Genomic DNA, 22,960 nt, shown 5'->3' with positions numbered 1-22,960 from the left:
AGCAGAGAGCCCGATGTGGGACTCGATCCCAGGACTCTGAGATCATGACCTGAGCCGAAGGCAGCGGCTTAACCCACTGAGCCACCCAGGTGCCCCCGGGAAGTATGGGTATTTTATCAGTATTCTTCTGGCCCATGCGCATGTACTATCTGTCCATTTATTTGTGTTGGCTTCAGTTTCTTTCATCAGTGTTCTATAGTTTTCAAAATCCAGGTCTTTCACCTCCTTGGTTGAGTTTATTCCTTGGTATTTTATTCTGGTGAAATTGTAAACGGAATTTAAAAAAAATTTTTCTTTCTGCTACTTTATTATTAGTGTACAGAAATACAGTCAATTTCGGTTCATTAGTTTTGTATTGTGCAACTTTATTGAATTCAACTGTTACTTCCAATTATATTTTATTATTAAACTCAATAGTAAAATTTTTATTCATACTCAAAGTAAAATTCATTACTATGACTTTCTAAATGCGTACTTTCATTGTTTCTACTGATTGAATGAAGAAATAGCTCTCAGATCAGTGTTGGTCTGCCAGTCACACTGAGCTGTGCTGTGATAGTACTATAGAGAAAATATGTGTGTAATGGTGACATTTATCATTTCCAGTTTGGAGTCCGCTTCACACCACCTCATCATTTTTAAACTTTGATCCTATCCTTTCTGTTTTCCCCCTCGAAAATTTGGGTGTTTCATTTCCACCTTGGTTTCTTTTATAATTGCTAAATCTCTTTTCCTTATCCCCACTGCTAATGTGTACATTAGTGACTTGGAGCACCAGGAATGCCTCCCATCTCTCCTAGGTCTAGTTTTTTCCTCTTCTGATTTACTCATCTGTGCTGCCACTTGAGCATGCTCATTTGCTGAGAAGTTTCCAATGGCGTACCTTTCCTCCATGACAGATTTTAGATTCCTTACGTAGACATGTGAAACTCCCCACTTAGAGTCCAAATCTGCCTTTCCAGAGTTCTTTTCAACCACTTTCTCTTTCAAATGGCTCAGGAGGGCCCTTTCCCATCTAAAACTCCATTATTTGAAGCCATAGATTCCTTTCCACATTACTATAGCCAATCTCCTCCCTTAGGAAATAGATTCCCTTGTAATGTCCAGAATTCCAATTGTAATATTTCTGAAGTTTTTGAAAGCTCATTGAGAGTCCAGACTCCCCTATCTGTGTATTGCCCCTAAGCTTACCGTGCCGTTTTGCTTCCATTGGTGCTCTTTAACTGTCATTGATCGATGGAGTTGGATAGTTCTAAAATGTACATCGTGTCTCTCTTAAAATCTTTCACTGGCTCTTAGGCAAAAATCCTAAGTTACTCAGTGGCTCCCAAGGGCCTCTGTAGAATGGGTCTTGCAGATCTTTTCAGCTCTCTGTCTGCAGTGCTTCAGACACACTGCAGTTTTCAGTGCCTGGAATGTGCACTCACTCCAGGCCTTTGCTTTGAACACTTAACACCTCTGCATCCTTCTGGTCTTGCTCACTTTTACTCATCCTTCAAGCACTGAAGGACTGTGGACTCCCAGTGAAGCCCCTTTTATGCTCATGTAGCCCCCGTACCTCCCTGTTGAAATACTCATCACAGGCACACCTGGGTGGCTTAGTGGGTTAAGCCTCTGCCTTTGGCTGAGGTCATGATCTCAGGGTTCCGGAGCCGCATCCGGAAACTGCTCCCCCCCCCACTCTCTGCCTGCTGCTCTGCCTTCTTGTGATCTCTCTCTCTCTGTCAAATAAATAAATAAAATATTTTAAAAGAAGAAATACTCATCACACCCATGATATACTTGTTTAATTTTTTGTCTTCCTAGCTAGACTTAAAAGTTCCATTAAGCATGTCTGTCATACACACTGTTGTATCCCCAGTTCCTGGAACTTTGGCACATAATAGGAAGTCAGTAGATACTTGCAGAGTGAGGAGAATAAATGAAACTTTCATAAACTTGAGAAAGCAGTTTTTAGCAATTGCCTGAAAAAAGATTTTTTTTTAAGGTTTTATTTATTTATTTGACAGAGAGAGAGATCACAAGTAGGCAGAGAGGCAGACAGGGGGTGGGGGGGGGGGGTTGGGGGGGATGGGGGTGGGGGGTTGGGGGGGATGGGGAAGCAGGCCCCCCGCTGAGCAGAGAGCCCAGTGCCTGGCTTGATCCCAGGACCCTGGGATCATGACCTGAGCTGAAGGTAGAGGCTTTAACTCACTGAGCCACCCAGGCGCCCCTAATTGTTTTTTTTTTTTTTTTTTTAAAGATTTCTTTATTTATTTTGGGGGGCAGAAGGAGACGGAGAGACCATCTTAAACAGATTCCCAATGGAGCACGTGGAGCCTGTTGTGGGACTCAATCCCACAACCCTGAGATCGTGACCTGAGCCAAAATCGAGAGTTGGACACTTAACCAACTGTGCCATCCAGGTGCCCCTGAGATTAATAATTATAAACAAAGCAAACTTCTCTGCTATAGTTAATAAAATACCAATTGGCTTATAATAACTTTTTTTTGTTTACTTGTAATGATTTTATTAAGCCACATTATATAATAATTTTCAGGTCACTTGACACGTTTCACCTGGCTGTTTTTCCAGATCGACTGAATCTCCTTGCTTGTCTTCTGGTCCCTTCCACAGGACATGTGAATTATATATGATCTAATGTAAAAGGAGTCAGTGTGGCATTATTTTGCTGGAATTATTTAGATGTACTTTGAAACGATTAGATTTTAAACATGACTAGCAGTAATCTGAACAGTACTGCAAGTAAATTAGACTTGTACCAAATGCTAAATCTGTATCCCTTTGCTTTCTCTAAACCTTCCTTTCTTCTCTCCACCAGTAACTTAAAGACAAAATCTGAATACATGACCCCTTTATTATGGCATAAAAATGAATACACTTCGAGCACTTTTTAACCTCAACAAAAGGCACTTGAAAGAGGTTGATTCTCCTCTCATACATGCTGCTGTCTTTGTTCCATACCAAGCTAAATAACTTGCTGTCAGCATTTCTGAAAATTTTTTTAACTGCTTGAAGACTAATTCCTAGGAACTGGAGCATTGTAGTGATTGCTACTACATGGGCACTACTGAAACTTATCTGTCATCCCCAAAGCTTCAGCAACATTAGTTTTAATACAATAGCGATTTCATTTAGTTTGCCCCATCCTCTGACTTTACTAGCCAGCAGAGCACTGTCCACTATTTAAAGGATGTGAAAGGGGAACTTCAGAGTCCTGCAAGAAAAAGAGAGCCACAGAACTGAAGGACTCAACTCTACTCTCCCTGCCACCAGAACAAACAAACAAACCCATTGTAGTTTACCTGGGCTTTGTTAGAAGGACAGAAAAGAGTACCATTAAACTAGGAATCTTACAAACCCTCTTCCACCACAAGTATCACGAAATGAGTAAGTAGAAATAAAGTTCATAGGGAGTTTATTGCAGAAAATCAGAAAGCTGTTTATACAAATCATCTCTCTCTTTTTCCCAGGTAATAACTAGGAATCAAGAAAACCAAGTTTGCATTCCAAACAAAATTGAGTATACTAAAACAAGCATTTGAGGATAGAAAAGCATTTTGGATCTGAAATTTTGAAACTAAGAACAGAAATGATGAGAAAAAGGAGGAATGGAGGAAAAAAGTGGTGGAACTCAGAAGTGGAAGAAAAAAAATTTCTCAAACGAGTTATGATATAACTAAGGCAGAATAGATGCAAATGAAAATTTGATTTGATTTAATGCCTCTCATTAAATTAGTGTCCTACTGTTAGGGAGTTCCTAGCTGTGCATCTTGTATGTGCTATAGTTTTGTTCTGTAAAGTTGATCACTATTATTTGGTATGTGTGTGTATACATACATGTATGTGAATGTGTGTGTGTGCGCGCGCACGTGTGTGTGTGTATCCCTAACTATTCTATCTCAGTTGGGATTTGTGGCATTAAAATGTGACCTTTGTGGGCACTTGGGTGGCTCAGTGGATTAAGCGTCCTACTCTTGGTTTCAGCTCAGGTCATGATCTCAGGGTCCTGGGATAGAGTCCTGCAGTAGGCTCCACACTCAGCATGAATTCTCTCCCCATCACGCCCTCTCTCTGCCCCTCCTACTTGTGCTGTCCCTCTCTCTCTCTCAAATAAATAAAAGTCTTTTTTAAAAAAATACAGAGGTCCCTGGGTGGCTCAGTTGGTTAAGCATCTGCCTTTGGCTCAGGCACAATCCCAGGATCCTGGGATCAAGCCTCACATTGGGCTTCCTGCTCAGTGGGGAGTCTGCTTCTCCCTCTCCCTCTGCCTGCCACTTCTCCTGCTTGTGCTCTTGGTCTATGTCAAATAAATAAAGTCTTAAAAAAAAAAAAGTGAACTTTGTCACATTTTATGTTTCAGGGCTTGAAATCTGTTTCCTATCAGGACAGCTGTAGCTGCGTGATTTTCCTTTCCATTTATCTGGCATACTTTTGTCCAGTCCTTTTTTTCCCCTTGGAATCACTTTATTTTATATATGCCAGTTGTCTGCACAAGGTTTTTGTTTTGTGAGCCACATGTAAACCCCTTTTATATTTTTTCGTTTTTTTTTTTTTCAAAGATTTTATTTATTTATTTGACAGAGATCACAAGTAGGCAGAGAAGCAGAGGGGGAGGAATATTAGGGAACACTTGGCATACCCCCACGAGTTGATTGTATATTAGATCACAAAGAAAACATAGTAACACACATAAAGTACAAACTACTATAAACAGTACTCTGTGGTCACAACATAATAAAACTAGAGTTTACTAAAAAAAACAAAATGAGGCCATTCTAGGGGTGCCTGGGTGGCCTCGTCACTTGGACTCTCAGTTTCTGCTCAGGTCATGAGCTCTGGATTGGGAGATCAGGCTCTATGTTGGGCCTTGTATTTGGCTGGGAGTCTGCTTGCGATTCTCTCTTTCCCTCTCCCTCTGTCCCTTGGCTGGCTTATGCACAGTTCTCTCTCTTTCTCAAATAAATAAATAAATGCAGACATAAATTTTTTTTAAAGATTTTATTTATTTATTTGACAGAGATCACAAGTAGGCAGAGAGCGAGGAAGGGAAGCAGGCTCCCTGCTGAGCAGAGAGCGGGACATGGGACTCGATCCCAGGACCCTGGGATCATGACCTGAGCCGAAGGCAGAGGCCTTAAGCCACTGAGCCACCCAGGTGCCCATACATAAATAAATCTTAAACATCAGCCCATTCTACCTGGAAATTTTTAAAAGTTGTTAAATACAGGCATACCTTGGAGATCTTGTGGGGCAGTTCTAGGCCACTGCAGTAAAGCAAATATTACAATAAAGCGAGTCAGGTGAATTTTTTTGATTTCTCAGTGCCTATAAAAGTTATATTTATTTTTTATTTTTACTTTTTATTTTTTTTAAAGATTTTATTTATTTATTTGACAGAGAGAAATCACAAGTAGGCAGAGAGGCAGGCAGAGAGAGAGAGAGAGGAGGAAGCAGGCTCCCTGCTGAGCAGAGAGCCCGATGCGGGACTCGATCCCAGGACCCTGAGATCATGACCCGAGTTGACGGCAGCGGCTTAACCCACTGAGCCACCCAGGCGCCCCTATTTTTACTTTTTAAAAAAAAGATTTATTTGAGAGAGAGAGAGAGAGAGTACAAGCAGTGGGAGGGAACAGAGGGACAGGGAGAATTAGATTCCTGCTGAGCAGGGAGCCCTACGTGGGGTTTGATCCCCAGGGCTTTGGGATCATGACCTGAGCCAGAGGCAGACACTTAACCAATTGCGCCACCCAGGTGCACGGATATAAGCTTTCTCTAGGGTTATTTGGTAAAGTCTGACACAAACTACGTAGGTGCTTATCTTTTCATCCAAGCAGGCCCACTTCTGGCAATCTATACTAAGAATACACTCCCAATAATACGAAAATACAGTATGAACAAGGTTATTCATTGCAGCATTGTTTGTAATTCAAAATATTTGAACTGTCCTAAATATACATACATAGGAGAGTGTTGAAAAAGAGTAGGACGTCCATATAGTTGAGTGTTTAAGCTCTACTAAAGGTTGAGGAAGGATGAACCAATAGGGTGATTTCTAGGAGATGCTGCTATACAAAAAAAGCAAAGCCTCCCCAAAAAGTGTATCCTACCTTTCATGTGGAAAGTAGGTTTGCAAGTCATCAGTTTGTTGGCTCTCATCTATAAATTGACCTTTTTCGCCTGCTCTGTAAAAATGGGCCTTGGCCCTTTAAATATTTATCCTTTGTCAGTACCTGGCAGTCAGTAGCACCCATTGCTCAGCCCCTTCCTTTGCTGCTCCTCTCCTGATGCATCTCCCATACAGCTTTTCCTGGTACCCTGGATTTCTACAGTTGCATTGGTGGAGAACCATAGCCACTTTCTCTGCCCTTCAATGAGTCCCAGCCATGGCCTTCGAGCAAAGTGCAGATCTCATTTCCGGGATGGGTGGGGGGGTACATGACTTCTTGGATACGACTTCTTGGGTATGCTTTCTCTGTCCAAATGGTAGGATACTCCTTAGATCTGCTGTTCCTTTATAGTAGAGTTTTCTTCTTAAGAGCTAATCTCTCATTACTCTAATACTCTTTTTCATTTTTGGATTAAGCTTTCTTTGTTCTATACTGTTTAGGTCTCAGACTGATAGAAAATTTTAGGAAAATACACAAACACTTGCTTATTTGAACAAAAGAAATGGAAGGGATAAACTAGAAATGTAGAGATTGGTTGCCTACAAGGGGTGGGTGGGCATGGAGTAGAAAGTAAGAAGGGAGTGGGAACAAGTTAGTAGGGATGAAGAGGGAATGACACTTCTTGGGAGTGTGGTCATATATGTATTTATAACTCTGATTCTTAGAACCATAGTGATGTTTCACCTGTCTTTTACACATCCCAAAAGCAATCAAAACCAGCCAGGGTGTGGGTGGGGGAACCCACAAATAGAGTATAAAAACTAACACACGAAGGGCACCTGCGTGGCTCAGTTGGTTAAACGTTTGCCTTCGGCTTGGGTCATGATCCTGGGGTCCCAGGATCAAGTCCCACATCGGGCTCCCTGCTCAGCCGGGAGTCTGCTTCTCCCTCTGCCCCTCACCTTGCTCATGTTCTCTCTCTCTTCAAATAAATAAGTAAAATCTGAAATAAGTAAATAAATAGGTAAATGAAGTTTAAAAAAATAAAACCAAACACTAACCCATGAGCCTGTGTCACAACATAACACTGGAGAGAAGGGGAAGAAAGAACTGACCTAAGTGCTACAAAAGCATGTCTTGATTTAGTGTTACAAAGCTAGAAACAAAAGGTACTGCTCATGTTTTAGTGTTTCTCACAGGGGTATAGATGAGCAATTCTGAAACTATGTTTTCTAGACTCAAACAAATAATAGATAATAGGAGTGGGGTTTCTCACTTTTGGGGAAAAACGTGACAACAAAAGGTTAAAGGCTAAATGAGTGATTTTAGTTTGGGATTAGGAGCATCAGTATAAACTCATGGTTTTAAGTATATAACAGAAAAATACAGAAGTGCAGATATTCGTACATATATGGTATAATACACATTTATGTTTTCTACCTTTCTCCCCCAAGAGGTCTGGAAGAAGTGCTGACTGCTCCAACAGTGACCACACCTAGTACTCAGCTGATGGCCTCTAAAACCTGTCTTGTTGAGGCTCTTAGATTTTAAGACTGAGACAAGGAAGTGCAAGGTGAACCTCAACCATCTTACAGTGTTAGAAAATAAGGAAATGCTCATAAAAAGGGATGAGGGTTTGTTGAAAGGCTCCAACTCAAAGGAGCTCCTAACAGCCACCAGTAGAACAGTTAGATTGATAGAATAATTACATTATTAGATTTTTTAAAAAGATTTATTTATTTATTTGACAGACAGAGATCACAAGTAGGCAGAGAGGCAGGCAGAGAGAGAGGAGGAAGCAGGCTCCCTGCTGAGCAGAGAGCCCGATGCGGGGCTCGATCCCAGGGCCCTGAGATGATGACCTGAGCCAAAGGCAGAGGCTTTAACCCACTGAGCCACCCAGGCATCCCACATTATTAGATTTTAACTTACAGAATGAAATAAATGCAAGCTCATAGTAGTATAAATGATCAAATATATGGGAGGAGACAGATAGGTCTTCCTCATAATACCAGTGAGTAAATGTAGAAGGAGGGAAACAGAGAATCACCCTTAGGCATGTTCACGATAGAAAATGTTGCAGACAAATCTGCCTTTGAATGCTAAAATCCCTGGGTGAAATTTTGAGGAGAAACAAGATTTGCATGGTTTCAAAGTATCTTCTCCCAAATACTTAACAAGTACAGAGGAAAAGAAAGTTACCTCTCTACTATAGGAATCTGGTGTTCAGGAGCTTAACCAAAGTAAACATCACCAGTAGCAGGACATGTAAATATGAACATGGTGAACCTCTTGGTGTGACACCATGAGGACATCATCCTTGTGATCGTCCTGCAAAAAATGGGCAGCATTACTCCAGTCGTGGGGAACCAGCAGTCAATGCAAATTCAAGGACATTCTACAAAATAACGAAGTAGAGCTCTTCAGAAGTGTCAGGGTAATAAAAGACAAGGAAAACTGCAGAATTGCAGACAAATAGAGGGAATGCAGTATAGTGTCCTGCAGAGGATCCTGGGGCAAGAAAAACGGCATTTCATCAAAAAAAAACTTGTGAAATTTGAAAAAGACTTAGAGTTACTGATACTATGTTAATGTTAATTTTCTGATCCTGATAATTATGATCATGTAAGGTGTTAACATAGGGAAAACTGGGTGAGAGATTTAAGGGAACTCTACTATTTTTATAGCTTCTTTTAGCTTTAGGTCTAAAATTAGCTCAAAATTCATTCTCAGGGCACCTTGGTGGCTCAGTGAGTTAAGTGTTGGACTTGATGTCGGCTCAGGTCATGATCTCAGAGTCATGAGATCACTGGGCGCAGAGCCTGCTTGGAATTCTCTCCCTCTGCCCCGCCACTCTATCTCTCAAAAAAAAAAAAAAAAAAAAAAAAAAAATCAAGTGAAAGTTAAGTATTAAAGATACCTCGGAAGACCTAGTACAGGTATTGAAGTTTGATTTTTCTTGTTCCTCTAACAGGATTAGAAAAAAGCTTCTGGAACAGCGGGAAGAAACTATAACAATAGACCGGGTTTGCAGACAAGAAACGTTTGCTTATGAGATGGTAAGAATCTCATCTTTTTTTTTCCCCATGAAATTGTGAACGCTGTCATTGGGTGTTAGTGATGACTGATGGTGTCTTTATATTGGATATGCTTATTTGAAAACAAACTTAGAGAAACCTCATTGGGACTGGTAAAGTAGGAGAAAAAGACCCACAGAATTCAAATGATGGAGCACCTGGGTCCCTCAGTCAGTTAAGTGTCTGCCTTTGGCTCAGGTCATGATCCCAGGGTCTTGGGATTGATCCCTGTCTCAGGTTCCCTGCTCACTGGAGAGCCTGCTTCTCCCTCTCCTCCTCACACTAACTCTGCCTCTTGTCTCAAATAAAAATCTTTGGGAGAAAAAAGGGATTGAAGTGATGGCACGTTTGACTCTCAGATCTCTGCCTTTGTTCTTACATTTATTCATTCAGATTTTATTTATTTATTTGACAATGAGAGAGCACAAGCAGGGGGAGCAGCAGAGGGAGAGGGAGAAGCAGGCTCCCCGCTGAGCATGGAACCCAATGTGGGACTTGATCCCAGGACCCTGGGATCCTGACCTGAACTGGGGTCAGACGCTTAACTGACTGAGCCACCCAAGCATCCCTTTATTTCTGCTTTTAATTTGGTTTTGCTCTTTATCTTAGGCTAAATTCATGCCTTTTCATCCCCCTGTTGCTGGTACTTTAGTCTGCTCCTGATTTTGGTTTAGCCACATTATTAATCCACCATCTCTTATGTAAACCCTCAGAAAAATTTAAGATAATAAATAATGAGGGTTCATTCAGTACATATTCTTAAGGACCTACTGAGTGTCAGATGCTGTGTTGGGCACTTGATAATACATAGAGACATTTGTTTTCTTTCCCTTTTATTAATTTTTTTAAGCTTTTATTTATTTGTTTGAGAGATAGAGTGAGCATGTGTGAGAGAGAAGAGGCTGGAGGAGGGGCGGAGGGAGAGGGAGAAGCAGGCTCCTGGATGAGCAGGGAGCCTGATGCAGGACTTGATCCAGGCCCCTGGGCCGAAGGCAGACGCTTAGCAGCTGAGCCATCCAGGCACCCTTTTTTTTTTTTTTTTTTTTGTGGTAAAGTTTGCATTACATAAAATTTACTATTTAACCATTTTTAAATGTTTGATTTAAGTGGCATTAAGTACATTCACTGTTTCAGGTACTTCTCCCTCTCCCTCTGCCTCCTGCTCTACCTGCTTGTGCTATCTCTCTGTCAAATAAATAAATAAAATCTTAAAAAAATAATCAGAGATTTTGATAGGGATTGAATTGATTCTGTATATGACTTGGGGTAGTATTGTCATCTGAACATCTTCAAATCCATGAACAAGCCATGAACAAGCTATGTCTTTCAGTTTATTAAAGTTGTCATTAGTTTTGTTCAGTAATGTCTTATAGTTTTTAAGTGTACAAGTCTTTGATTTTTTTTCTTTTTTTATTTTTTTTTATTCTTCTAAAGTAATTTCTACACCCACCATGGGCTTGAACTTAACAACCCTGAGATCAGAGTTGCATGCTATACAGACTGAGCCAGGCAGGCTTCCAAAGTCTTTTCATTTCTATGAAATTTATTCCTAAGTATTTTATTACTAATAAATAATAAAATATTAAAAAAAAATACCAACATTTTTTAATAATACCTTGAAGGATAGATACTCCATTCCTATACATCTCTGCCCCTACCCCTGATGTTGTTACTGTCTCAGATCACATTTTTATGTGTCTTTTAACATAAATTTATAAATATTGGGGTGCCTGAGTGGCTTATTTGTTAAGTGTCTGCCTTTAGCTCAGGTCACCATCCCAGGGGCCTGGGATCAAGCCCCACATCCAGCTCCCTGATCCACGGGAAGCCTGCTTCTCCCTCTCCCACTCCCCCTGCTTGTGTTCCTTCTCTCACTGCATTTCTCTCTGTCAAATAAATAAAATTTTTAAAAATAAATAAATAAATTTATAAATATTTTATCCATTTGCTTTTGGGAAAAAAGTTAATAAGCTAAAAGTACAGTAGCTCTGGCTTTTATATTTGCCTATGTAGTTAACCGTTCCTAGTGTCCTTTATTTTTTTCTTATGGATTCAAGTTATTGTGTATTGTCTTCTAATTTCATCCTGAAGAGCTCTCTTTAGTATTTCTTAAATATAGCCTACTGGTAATGAATTCCCTCATAATTTTTATTTTTATTTTTTAATCTGAAAATGCCTTAATTTCTTTTTTTAATTCCTGAAGGTTAGTTGTGCCAGGTATAGAATTCTTGGTTAATGTTTTTTTCTTTCATGACTTTTGAATGTGTTTTCCTACTCTCAGCTCACTGAGTGCATTTAAAACAGTTGATTTAACATTTTTTTTAAAGATTTTATTTATTTATTTGACAGAGAGAGATTACAAGTAGATGGAGAGAGAGGCAGGCAGAGAGAGAGAGAGGGAAGCAGGCTCCCTGCTGAGCAGAGAGCCCGATATGGGACTTGATCCCAGGACCCTGAGATCGTGACTTGAGCCGAAGGCAGCGGCTTAAACCACTGAGCCACCCAGGCGCCCTGATTTAACATTTTTGACTAGTAACTTCTATATCTGGGCCACCTCAAGGGTAGTTTTTGTCAGATTTTTTTTTTCTGTGAATGCGACATTTTTTTTTTTGTTTCTTTGTGTGCTTTATGTTTTTGTTGAGAACAACAAATCTATACTGGACATCCTGAGTATATTTTTTTTACTTTTTGATTGTTGGAGCTGCATGTATTCCTTGTTGTATATAGTTATGGATGTTTCTGTTTCATCATCTCTGCGGACAGCCAGTGACCTGTTTTGAGATTTCCTTAAATTTAAAATAAAAGTGGGGGAGGGAAAAATGAAACATGGTGAAACCAGAGAGGGAGACAAACCATAAGAGACTCAATCTCGGGAAACAAACTGAGGCTTGCTGGAGTGTGGCAGGGATGGGGTGGCTGGGTGATGGACACTGGGAAGGGTATTTGCTATGGGGAGTGCTGTGAATTGTGTAAGACTGATGAATCATAGACCTCTACCCTGAAACAAATAATACATTATATGTTAATAATAAATAAATAAATAAATGAAAGAAATAGTTAAAAAAAAAATAAGCCCTTTTTCTAAATTTCCCAGTAGGTGCTGCTGTGGGAAGCCACTGCTGGCAGGAGGCCCAACACCAAGGCCAGTGTCTCATCAGGGCATTACCAGAGCAAACGAAATAACCCCCAGTTTTGGGAGAACTGGTTTCCCATTGCTTGTCATGGCATCAGCCATCATTTAGGAATGGGCCCCTATTTCCACATCTTCAGTGGGGGCTGAGGACCGGGGATGGTGGCTGGTTTGCACTCTGTGCTTATTAATAAAGAGAAGCAGCTTGTCCTTTCATCGTCACTTTCTGAGTTGATATAACTGACTAATCAGGTTCCAGAATTCCACAACAGTTGGTTCCAGTCTCTCTTTCCATCTTCTTGGTTGCTATGGGGGAGGGACTGATCCCTAGAGCTGCCTGCTGTGCCATTTTGCGTAGTGTCACTCTCTCTTATTTTTGCGTCTGTACTTCCTAACTGGTCTCCTCTAGGGCGCCTGTTTTATAGTTATCGTGCACACATAATAGAAGTGTGAGGGAGTACAGATGCACTAATGTTGTAAAAGGCAAGACAGTGTTGGTTTTAGAGCCAAACCAGTCTATATTTACATTCAGGCTTGCTGGTTTATCTTGGGTAAATCTGAACCTTGGTGTATCTGTCAAATAGCTTCATAATAGTGTGAGAGGAGGCATGTGGAAGTGCTATTAGCAGCTGTAAATGCCAGCATTATACCAACATTAGTTGATACTCATGTTTTATCATCGGTTACTAAGCATCTAGGGCCAACCATTATTAGATGCTTTATATACATATTCCTAGCAGTAGTCCTATAAAACGAGTATTTTCCGTTTTGTTGGGGTTTTTGTTGTTGTTTTCTTTTCTTTTTTTTTTTTTTTTTTTTTAAAGATTTATTTATTTATTTGACAGACAGAGATCACAAGTAGGCAGAGAGGCAGACAGAGAGAGAGAGGAGGAAGCAGGCTCCCCATGGAGCAGAGAGCCCGACGCGGGGTTCGATCCCAGGACCCTGGGATCATGACCTGAGCCGAAAGCAGAGGCTTTAACCCACTGAGCCACCCAGGCGCCCCTTTAACAGTTTTCTTAAGGTAAAATTGGGAGTCAAAGCCAGGGCTGCCTGACTTGCTTACCCACTGCCTCATAGCTGAGTCACACTGATTTTAAGGTCTCTTACTTGTTTTTTTCTCCTTCAGGAGTCACATGCCATAGGAAAAAAGCCTGAAAATCCAGCAGACATGATTGAAGAAGGGGAGCTTATCCTATCTGTGAATATCTTATATCCTGTTATATTTCATAAGGTCAGTAGTAAAACCTTTTTAATTTCACAGATAAAATGGGTGACTTGTGTCAAACGATTTAATTATTTGAAGAGTCACAGTCCTTAGGGTCCAAAATCAATGCAAACATATGCTGTTTTATGTAACAGTTATACTATTGGAATGTGTTATTCCTGATTACTTCACTGGAAGCAACTGAAAGTATATGTGAATCCACAGTGACTCTAATTATATGAATTCTTGGGTTTGTTTCTTAGTTTTCTTTTGCTTTTGTTTTTGTTTTAATAGAATAGATGACTGGTAAAGGTGTAAGTTAACCTTTTTTCATGAATTCAGAATACTTGGGAAGTTGTCTAACTAAAGACAGTTCTTCTTTGATGAAAATGCAGAAAGTCAATAGCTTAAGGAGTATTCAGAAATTTCATAGAGGTCTCTAATTAAAAGAATTCAGTCCTAGCCCAGATGTGTGTATTCTTGATTTCCTGAATAGATGTCACAAACTTTGATAAGGTTTAATTGAAATAATAGTATACCTGATTTGACTTGTGAATAGTAGTCAGTAATGAAGCATCTGGGATGTAGTTGGTACTAATTACCCTGCCAGTCAAATCAAACCAATAAAACCAAACTTTTGGGTCTGTAACATGAGAGTAGTGTATAGATTGCTTGACTTCCATGAGGTAACTTGCAAGACATTTTAAAACACTGTTGCTGGGGCACCTGGATAGCTCAGTCAGTGTAGCTCGCCCAGCTCTTGATCTCAGGGTCATGAGTTCAAACCCTTGGGTGTGGAGCCTACTTAAAAATCATAATAAATAAAACAGTGCTGCTAGGTGAAGTTATATTCCAAAGGTTCTTGGTAATTACATTTTAGTAGCATCTTGATGATAAACTTTTTAGCTTAAACTAAGAAAGTTCTGTTGCCAAGTGTCTTAGTCTGTGTGGCTGCTATAACAAAATATCACTGATAGAGAGGCTTATAACCAGCCGTTTGTCCCAGTTCTGGATGCTGGTGGTCCAGGCTTGGGGCCAGCACAGGTGGGTGAGGCCATCTTCCATGTCATGGACTTTTCAGGTGGCAGAAGGAGCTAGGGTGCTCTGTGGGATCTTCTGTAAGACCATGAGCCCCAATCATGAGGCTCAACTCTCATGACTTCATCACCCCCACCCCCCAAAGACCCAGCCTCCCAACACTATCACTTGGGCATTAGGATTCCAGTATCTGAATTTGGGGTAGACACAGACATTCAGACCATAGCACCAAGTATCTCAGTTGTCTGTTGGATTCTAAACTTAACAGAGGTGGCCGACTGACCATACGAGAGGTTCGTGCCATTGAGAAGAGCGAGTCGGCTGCAGCCACAGGGGGAAGCACTAGAGACAATTGGGAGTGAGAAGGAGTGAGGAGAAGCTATAGACCACAGCCTTTATTGAGGTTTCCACGGGCAGGGCAGGGCAGAGCGAACGGTTCAGGTTTGGCTAGTTTGAATAATTCCAGCGGGCTTGGGGGTATAGGGTCTGTCTCCCTAGTTGTCTGCTACCTAACCTTAATTGATTTAGAACAGGGAAATAACCTACTTGGTGTGTGAGTGAGAACAAGGAAGGGGCTGCAGAGACCAGGCTCTGGATCACGGTGGGGATGTAAACAATTTTGGCCATTAATGTGGACCTGTAATTAACGGGTGCCAAATTGACAAATACAGAATCTAAGAAAACAGAACACTGAGTTATGGGGATAACTTCAAATTAAGAAGACCAGTAACTTCATTTAGATCTGTTCAGGACAGGATTTACAATTTAATTGCTTTGTCTGTAAGTGGACATTTACTTATTTACCATTTGATTTGTAGCACAAAGAACACAAGCCATACCAGACGATGCTGGTATTGGGCAGTCAGAAGCTCACAGAACTGAGGGATTCAATTTGCTGTGTCAGTGACCTCCAGATTGGTGGGGAATTCAGCAACACTCCAGATCAAGCTCCTGAGCACATAAGCAAAGTAAGGTGTTGTGTTTTCTTTTTTTTCCTTAACCCTCATAAAACAAGAAATAATAATAGTAGTAACAATAATAATAAGCTAAATAAGTAGTGATTACTGTAGCAGAATCGTAAATGTTCCAGAAAATCCTTTCTTCTTTTATGCCATTCTGTCAGATTTATCTGTTCTCTTCTTTTTATCATCAAGTCATTTTCAAAGATGAGGCTGGGCTCAGGTTTGATTTTCTGTCTATCTCCCATTCAGTTCTCACCCATTCTCTTGTATACACTCTTCCTTTTAAGGTCATAGTGACACCTAATTGTCTCCTCCATGTTCATACAACTTGACCTTACTAGCATTTGAATTTGCCATTCACTCTCTCCTCTTTCAAACTCTGAGTTTCCATCTGTCCTAACTGGCCCCAGCAAAGGGTGGGTGTCCGCCTGAGGGCTCACTGCCCAGAGAAGGTCCTGTCAGTCCAAAGTGCAAAACCAAGCCCAGACACATGGCATCTGATGTTGGTCCTTAGCTGCTATTTGCCACGGAGATGCTGTCAAAAGGACAGAAGTTTACATATCCATTGGTTAAAGATAGAAAGGGGCAGAGTGGTAGACTGGCCACCCACAAAGTTTTCCGAAGGGATTGCTTGCCCTGTAGAGTAGTAGGGCCTTGATCTCTCTGTAGTTCATGGTAAGGCCAATGAGCTAATTCTGTTACTTTGTGCAACTCTGGTGGAAGACTCAGATTTACTGGCCCACTTAAAAGGGGCAGCCTCTCCTGTAGCTCAGAAAAGAATATTTGGGTCAGATAGAATGGGGAGAGAGTTTGGATGAGAACCACCACAGTCACTATTTTTGCCAGTTCCTGTGCCACCAGCCACAAAACTGTTCTTAGCACATAGGTTTCAGGGTGCCTGGGTGGCTCAGTCAGTTGTGTCTGACTCCGCTCAGGTCACGATCTCAGGGTCCTAGGATCAAGCCCCGGATTGGGCTCCCTGCTTAGTGGGGAGTCTGCTTCTCCCTCACCTCTTGCCTCCTTCTCCCTGCTCATGCTCTCTCTGTCAGATTTAAAAAAAAAAAAAAAAAAAAAGTGGGCTTCACTTTGGTGGTTCTTATAAATTCTTCTGGGCTTTCCTCAGTTTTCATGGTTTTAAGTGTACGCTAATCTTTGTTAGTGACTCTCTGTCTGCTGCCTTCTCTCCTCATTTCCAAACCATTATTTTGAGTGCCTGCTGGACATTGTCATTGAGCCTCAGTGCTGCCTGGCATTTTTTCACATCTCTATAGTTGATTCACTCTGCCCCTTTTCCGGAGGTGCAGCGGGGGGCAGCTGTGATTCATTCTGCAACTGCCTACATATCCTCATGACTTACCATCAGTGGAAACTCTGGCTGTTTGTTTCATGGAGAACATAAAGTTACCAGAAAAGAAGTTTCCATCACCTCTCACCTCTTTACCTCCACTGAGCCATCTCCTGCCTTCCCACCCGGGACAGAGCTGGACTAAAGCTACTGCCACCTGAGGCCAGGCTGCCTGCCCATGCGGTCCCATGTCTCACCGTGCTTGGCCTCACATCATGGTCCACTCCATTCTGCCAGTTCTCCCTTCATTACAGGTGTGCCGTGATGGCTCCCTTCCTGAACCTTGTCTCGACGCGCGGCTTCCTCTAGCCACCATTCATCTTTCTGCTTCCTCCTCAGCAAACCAGAGAGAATAACAGCAAGTAGGAACAATAATGCGTTATTAATAATAGCTCCTAAATTCATTGTTTGTCTCTTTCTGCCATCACCTTGTCTTGTACTCACTCTTGTTCCCACCACTCTTCAAAAATCACTTTTCTTGCTGCCACCGTATATGTCGTTCTCAAACCTTTTCTGACCACTTATCAGGTGTGACTCCATTGACTGTTCCTTCTTCCTTGCAGGATTTTTTTTACTCAACTTTTAGGACATTACACCCATCTGATTTGCCTTCTCTCTGACTGACTTTTAATTAATTCCTTTGTTGAATGCTTCTCATTTTCCTGGCTTTTGTTGTAAAGTCCTGGGAGTCGGTCCTCAGACTCCCTTTGATGTATCCTCCCTAGGTGATCTGACCCAGATTCAGAGCTGTCAGTACTGGGAATTCCAAAATTCTCTCCAGTCTCAGCATCTTCTCTGACCTCCAGACTTCTATATCCAACAGTCTTCTTGACAGTTTTTTTATTTATTTAAGTAGTGTCTAACCCAATGTGGGGCTCTAAGAGTCTCATGATCTTGGTCCCTGAGATCAAGACTCGCGTGCTCTTCCAACTGAGCCAGCCAGGTGCCCCATCCTTGACAGTTTTTCTTGGATGTCCAACAGCCATCTCAAATATAATCTGTTCACCAGCAAATGCTATACTGCTCCACGAAAGCCTCTGTGCCCCCCAGTGTTCCTGTCTCAGTAAATATGCCCATCGTGCATCTGGTGACTTGGGCTAGAAACCTGGAGTCCTCATCTCCTTTTCCTTCCACATTGAAGGCATCAGCGAGAGCTTTGACTCTACTTTGAAAATACATTTAGGCTTTGCCCTGCTCCTCTCTCTCTCTCAAAGATAAAAAAAATAAATCTTTAAAAAAAGTAAAAGATAAAGTCTTTGAAAATAAAAATGAAAAAAAAAAATCAATCCTGTCATTCTCCGACCTAAAAATCTAAGTGGATCTCTGTAGGCTGACATACAAGGCCTTTTGTCATGATGATTCCCAAGTTAACTTTCCATGCTATCCAGCCTCTACTTCTGCAACTTATGTTCCAGCCACAGAGAATTTGTGTTGCTCAAGCATGACACTTTTTCATGCCTCCAAATGTCTGAACTTGGTCGGAAGCCCTTTCCCTCCCTCCCTCTGTCCGTCTGACTCATGCTCATATTCCAAACCCAGCTTAAAACTCATATTACATAAAATCTCTCCTGACTGCCCTCTCTTCGCCACTCTGGCACCATTTCTTTGGCCATTATGGTGTCTGTAATAATTGGCTGGTGCTGTCTGCTGTGTCTCTGTGCCCCACAAGGTGGGCTGTGTTCCAGTCCTTTTGCTGATGGGCAAGGAGACCAGCATTCTATGACTCACATGTAGATTTCACTTAGTTTTCTCTTTCTACCAAAAATGGTTTTAAGATCATTGGTTTTTTCAGGTTTGGCATCTCGGTGCTGTGGGACATAAACATTAGATTAGAGAGAAACAAATGGAATTTCAAGGCTGTATGCAGACCAAGAAATAAAAATTTATCTTCTTTTAAAGGAGAAGCAGCAGCCTTCAGCAGTTTCTCCACCCTACCAAAAAAAAAAAAGTGTAATTATAAAGTTTTTATAAATCCACTTTAATAAGCAGACTCTGAGTTCACTCTCATGGCAGTCTCATGTTGTCCTTGTTCAAGGCAGCTGGATTCTGATCTGGGAGTCAGTCTGAGGGCCAGAAAGCCCAGAGAGGGTTTCTAACCAGGTATGCCTAGTTTGTAGTTTTTATGTGTCGGAGCTGATGTGTTTCACAGCCTTTTTAAAAAAGATTTTACTTATGTATTTGTCAGAGAGAGAGAGAGCACAAGCAGGCAGAGGCAGAGAGAGGAGCAGGCTCCCCGCGGATCCGAGGACCCTGGGACCCTGGGATCATAAACTAAGCCAAAGGCAGTGGCTTAACCAACTGAGCCACCCAGGTGTCCCCGTTCAGCAGCTTTCTCAGCAGGGGGCTGGTAGGTTTCATTATCCTGGCTTAAATACCGAACGCATGTGTGGTTGTATTGTTTCTGCCTCTTCCAGCTCTTTATTAAACGAATAACCTCTGATGATTGAGTGCTTGCTACCTGCTGGACAGAAGTATGCTTTGGACAGAATTAGCACCGGTCGAGGGGTAAGAAAAAGTTGGGTCAGCGGGCCCTCCTGTGTTGCCGGAGTTGGGTGAGCAGGGTGGAGGATTCAGACTGCTGTTGACTTGCCTTCCAAGCCCCACATCCTCCTTTGCTACATGTGATGTCAGGCCCGAGGGTTTTCCCTGCCCTTTGGTTGACTTGCTGACTAGGCAGCGAGTGAAACCCCGAGCTGTGCTGTGCGTCACCGCAGCTTCTACAAGGACTCCGGAATCTCTGTTCAGAGAGCTGTTTCGTGCTGCCTTGGTCTGCAGCTGTGGTTTAAGGAAGTGAACGGCTGAATTAGTGACATTTTGCAGATACTGACATTTGTCTGACCTGTGGAAAGATTTTCATTTCACTGATTGGCATTTGTATTTTATGGTTTGGTTTTTTTAAAATTTTTGCTTTGGAATTTTTTTTTTTCCTCTGATTATCTGAGTCCTCATCTTTCTTGGTGAGTCTGGTCCCTTGGAAAAGTTTGACCATACGCACAAGAGATAGTATGAGTCCTTATGTACCCATTACCCACCTTCCCCAAATCTCAGCATTTGCCAGATTGTTTTATCTGTTCATCCAGCAAAACGGAGAACTGCTCCTTAAGTTATAGTGCTTTTTCTTAAGTTAAATAGCATGTACTCCACTGGTAAGCATGGGCAAAACATCGGTAAATTGCAGTTCCTGTAGCTGAGGAAAGGAGTATCTTCATTTCAACCATAAGCAAGAATTCTTTTTTTTTTTTTTTTTTTTAAAGATTTTATTTATTTATTTGACAGAGAACACAAGTAGGCAGAGAGGCAGGCAGCGAGAGAGAGAGAGAAGCAGGCTCTGCACTGAGCAGAGAGCCCGATGCGGGGCTCGATCCCAGGGTCCTGGGATCATGACCTGGGCCGAAGGCAGAGGCTTTAACCCGCTGAGCCACCCAGGCGCCCCATAAGCAAGAATTCTTAAAGTCTAGATGACTTTAGTATCTGAGCAGACTGGGAACACTGAGCCAGTATATTTTAATCTCTTAAATCTTACATCTGAAGTGTAGTAAGTTTTGCTAACATTTGTTTTTTGGACTATAGTAGTCAAAGAATGGAGTGCATTTTTTAAAATACATGTATAAGATCAGGCCACTGGAGTGGTAGGATTGGGCCCCGAATCAGGCTTTCTGCTCAGAAGGGAGCAGAAAGGCCGAGAATGTAGTTCGTAAGTGACAAGGCTACTATCTACAAGAGTCCCACTGGTAGTCTTTCCTCCTGAACCGGTTCCTTTGCTGTTTTTGCTTGCCTCCGGCTGCAGCTCTCCCTCAGCACCTCCCCACAGCTCCTGCTCTCTCTCTCTCTCTCTCAGTTAAATAAATAAATAAACAAACAAAACCTTAAAAAATAAAAAACCCAAAACACCAGGTCTTTATTTATAATAAGTAGCAGCAACAGGTGCCAGGTATTTTCTTAAAGTTCCTCTAAGCAAGATGCTTAAGAGATTGACAACAAAAAAGAAAGAAAAAGATGAACTAATCTGAGCAATGTTAAAAACAGACCAGATATTAAAATGTGAGGGACCACTAAAAAAGCAAAACAACACTCGAGTAGAAAATAGTGGCCTGATTTTATACATATATTAATTAATTAATTAATCATGATCTGAGCTGAAGGCAGTCACTCAACCAACCGAGCCACCCAGGCCCCCCGGAGGCAGACACTTAACCAACTGAACCAGCCTTCTGCCCCTGCTTCTGAAGTTCTAATACAGCTGATTTGAATGTTAGCAAAAGAACAAACTACTGATGCTTAAAATTACATATAGGTGACTTTGTTCACATGATCTGGTTAGTTCTTGATAGTTACTTTGTTTATGAAGTGGAAATAGTAGACTCTGGGGCTATGTTAGGTTTATAACAGAAGTAACTTCTTTCACTAGGTTTTCCATATTGGTTGGCGATCCTCCCCTCTCCAAAGCTGGTCAGCTAAACTAGCTGACAAAATAGGGAAACTATTAGTGAGGATCTCTGCTTGCCACTGAAAATCAGAATTACCTGGTGTTGACATTGCTCACATCTTCTGTTCTGTTTCTGTACCAGAGTTATTATAGGAGGACTTCAGATTTAGGGAAAACAGTTCCCCTTCTAAATAATAACGATGCCAGCCAAAAGCATTAAGTTGCCTAAATCACTTCCATTTTTGTAGAAGCACTTTATAATGAATAAAAAATGAAACTTTTGTTTTTATTTCCAAAATAAGGCAATATTCTTTCAGAACCTTTATTTTAGGGGCGCCTGGGTGGCTCAGTGGGTTAAAGCCTCTGCCTTCGGCTCAGGTCATGGTCTCAGGATCCTGGGATCGAGCCCCACATTTGGACTCTCTGCTTGTCAGGGAGTCTGCTTCCCCCTCTCCCTCTGCCTGCCTCTCTGCCTACCTGTGATCTCTGTCTGTCAAATAAATAAACAAAATCTTTATTAAAAAAAAAAAAAAGAATCTTGATTTTAGACCCTAGCTTTCTTCGTTGAGGGTACAGAAGTATATTTAGTGGTAGTCTTTGTGTTTAACAGTAGCTCGATTCAGCATTCTAGTACAGATTATCCTTTTATCTCTGCAAGCACCTAGGAAGAACGTAATGGCTTTACTCATGCGTTACATGAAGAAACAGGGTCTGGGTGCCTCGGTGGCTCAGTTGGTTAAGCAACTGCCTTCGGCTCAGGTCATGATCCCAGAGTCCCAGGATCGAGTCCCATATTGGGCTCCCAGCAACACGGGGAGTCTGCCTCTCCCTCTGACCTTCTTCCTTCTGCTCCCTCTCACAGTCTCGCTCTCAAATAAATACATAAAATCTTCAAAGAAAGAAACAGGGTCAGGGAAATGGAGTGACGGCCTGAGGAGAAACAGCACAGCCAGTCTCGTAAGGGTGGCTGATGTCATTACCGGATAACCTGTAAACGAGGGCACGGAGAAAGAAAAATAGAAGCTTTGTGGGAGGAGATGAATTGCAGTTATTTTGAGGGAAGATTTTTTTTTTGAATACCCAAAACTTACATATCTTTCATAGTTGATGAACCACAGTCTTGTAAGATAGCGGGACAGAGAGACTCACACAGGTGAGGAACCCAAGGTCTGAGGAGTACATATATGCAAGGAGAAAGAACACAGGTCTCCTGACCCTCCCCCAGGGCTCTGGTTGTTAGGACATCGTGAAGAGCAGTTGAACAGAGTGCCTCTGGCACTGCTTGCCTGTCTGAGTCCTGGGGAGCTTGGGAAAACATCAGTGCCTGGGCCACATCCTGAGAGCTTCTCATGTAATGGCTCTGAGGTGAGACTTGGTCTTTGGTGTTCCTGTGATTCATTCTGTTACCAGTGAGCATCAAGAGACACTCGCCCCTCTGGAAAGGCTGGTAGGCTGAAAGTTAAGAAACCTGACGGTTCAAGCCAGTTGTGCGACTACTCTGGTATTCTGGGGCAAGCCTGCTTGAGTAAAAAGAGTTAATTTTGCCTAAAAAGAGTTAATTTTGCCTAAGTCAAATTCTGCCTAAGAATTACTGAAGATTTGAAGGGAGAATTTTTTATAAAAGTACACTGAGAGGCGGCACCTGGATGGCACAGCTGGTTGAT

At 41.8% G+C, this 22,960-nt stretch overlaps 1 protein-coding gene across 2 annotated transcripts in view; it reads left to right on the top strand.

The window, feature by feature from the left end:
- SNAPC3 (small nuclear RNA activating complex polypeptide 3) overlaps window positions 1-22,960 on the top strand; it is a 39,725-nt gene that overhangs the window by 4,688 nt on the left and 12,077 nt on the right. For both annotated transcript variants that reach the window (XR_009406288.1, XM_059411608.1), the window contains exons 3-5: window positions 9,086-9,170; window positions 13,448-13,552; window positions 15,382-15,531. Coding sequence is in view for 1 of the 2 variants with exons in the window: in XM_059411608.1 (XP_059267591.1) it covers window positions 9,086-9,170; window positions 13,448-13,552; window positions 15,382-15,531 (340 nt within the window). In the remaining variant the exon portion in view is untranslated. The remainder of the gene's footprint in view (window positions 1-9,085; window positions 9,171-13,447; window positions 13,553-15,381; window positions 15,532-22,960) is intronic.

Source organism: Mustela nigripes, chromosome 9, assembly GCF_022355385.1.
Source record: "Mustela nigripes isolate SB6536 chromosome 9, MUSNIG.SB6536, whole genome shotgun sequence".
Lineage (NCBI taxonomy): Eukaryota > Metazoa > Chordata > Mammalia > Carnivora > Mustelidae > Mustela > Mustela nigripes.
The sequence above is the reverse complement of the archived record's forward strand: the minus strand, read 5'-3'. Positions and strand labels throughout refer to the sequence as shown.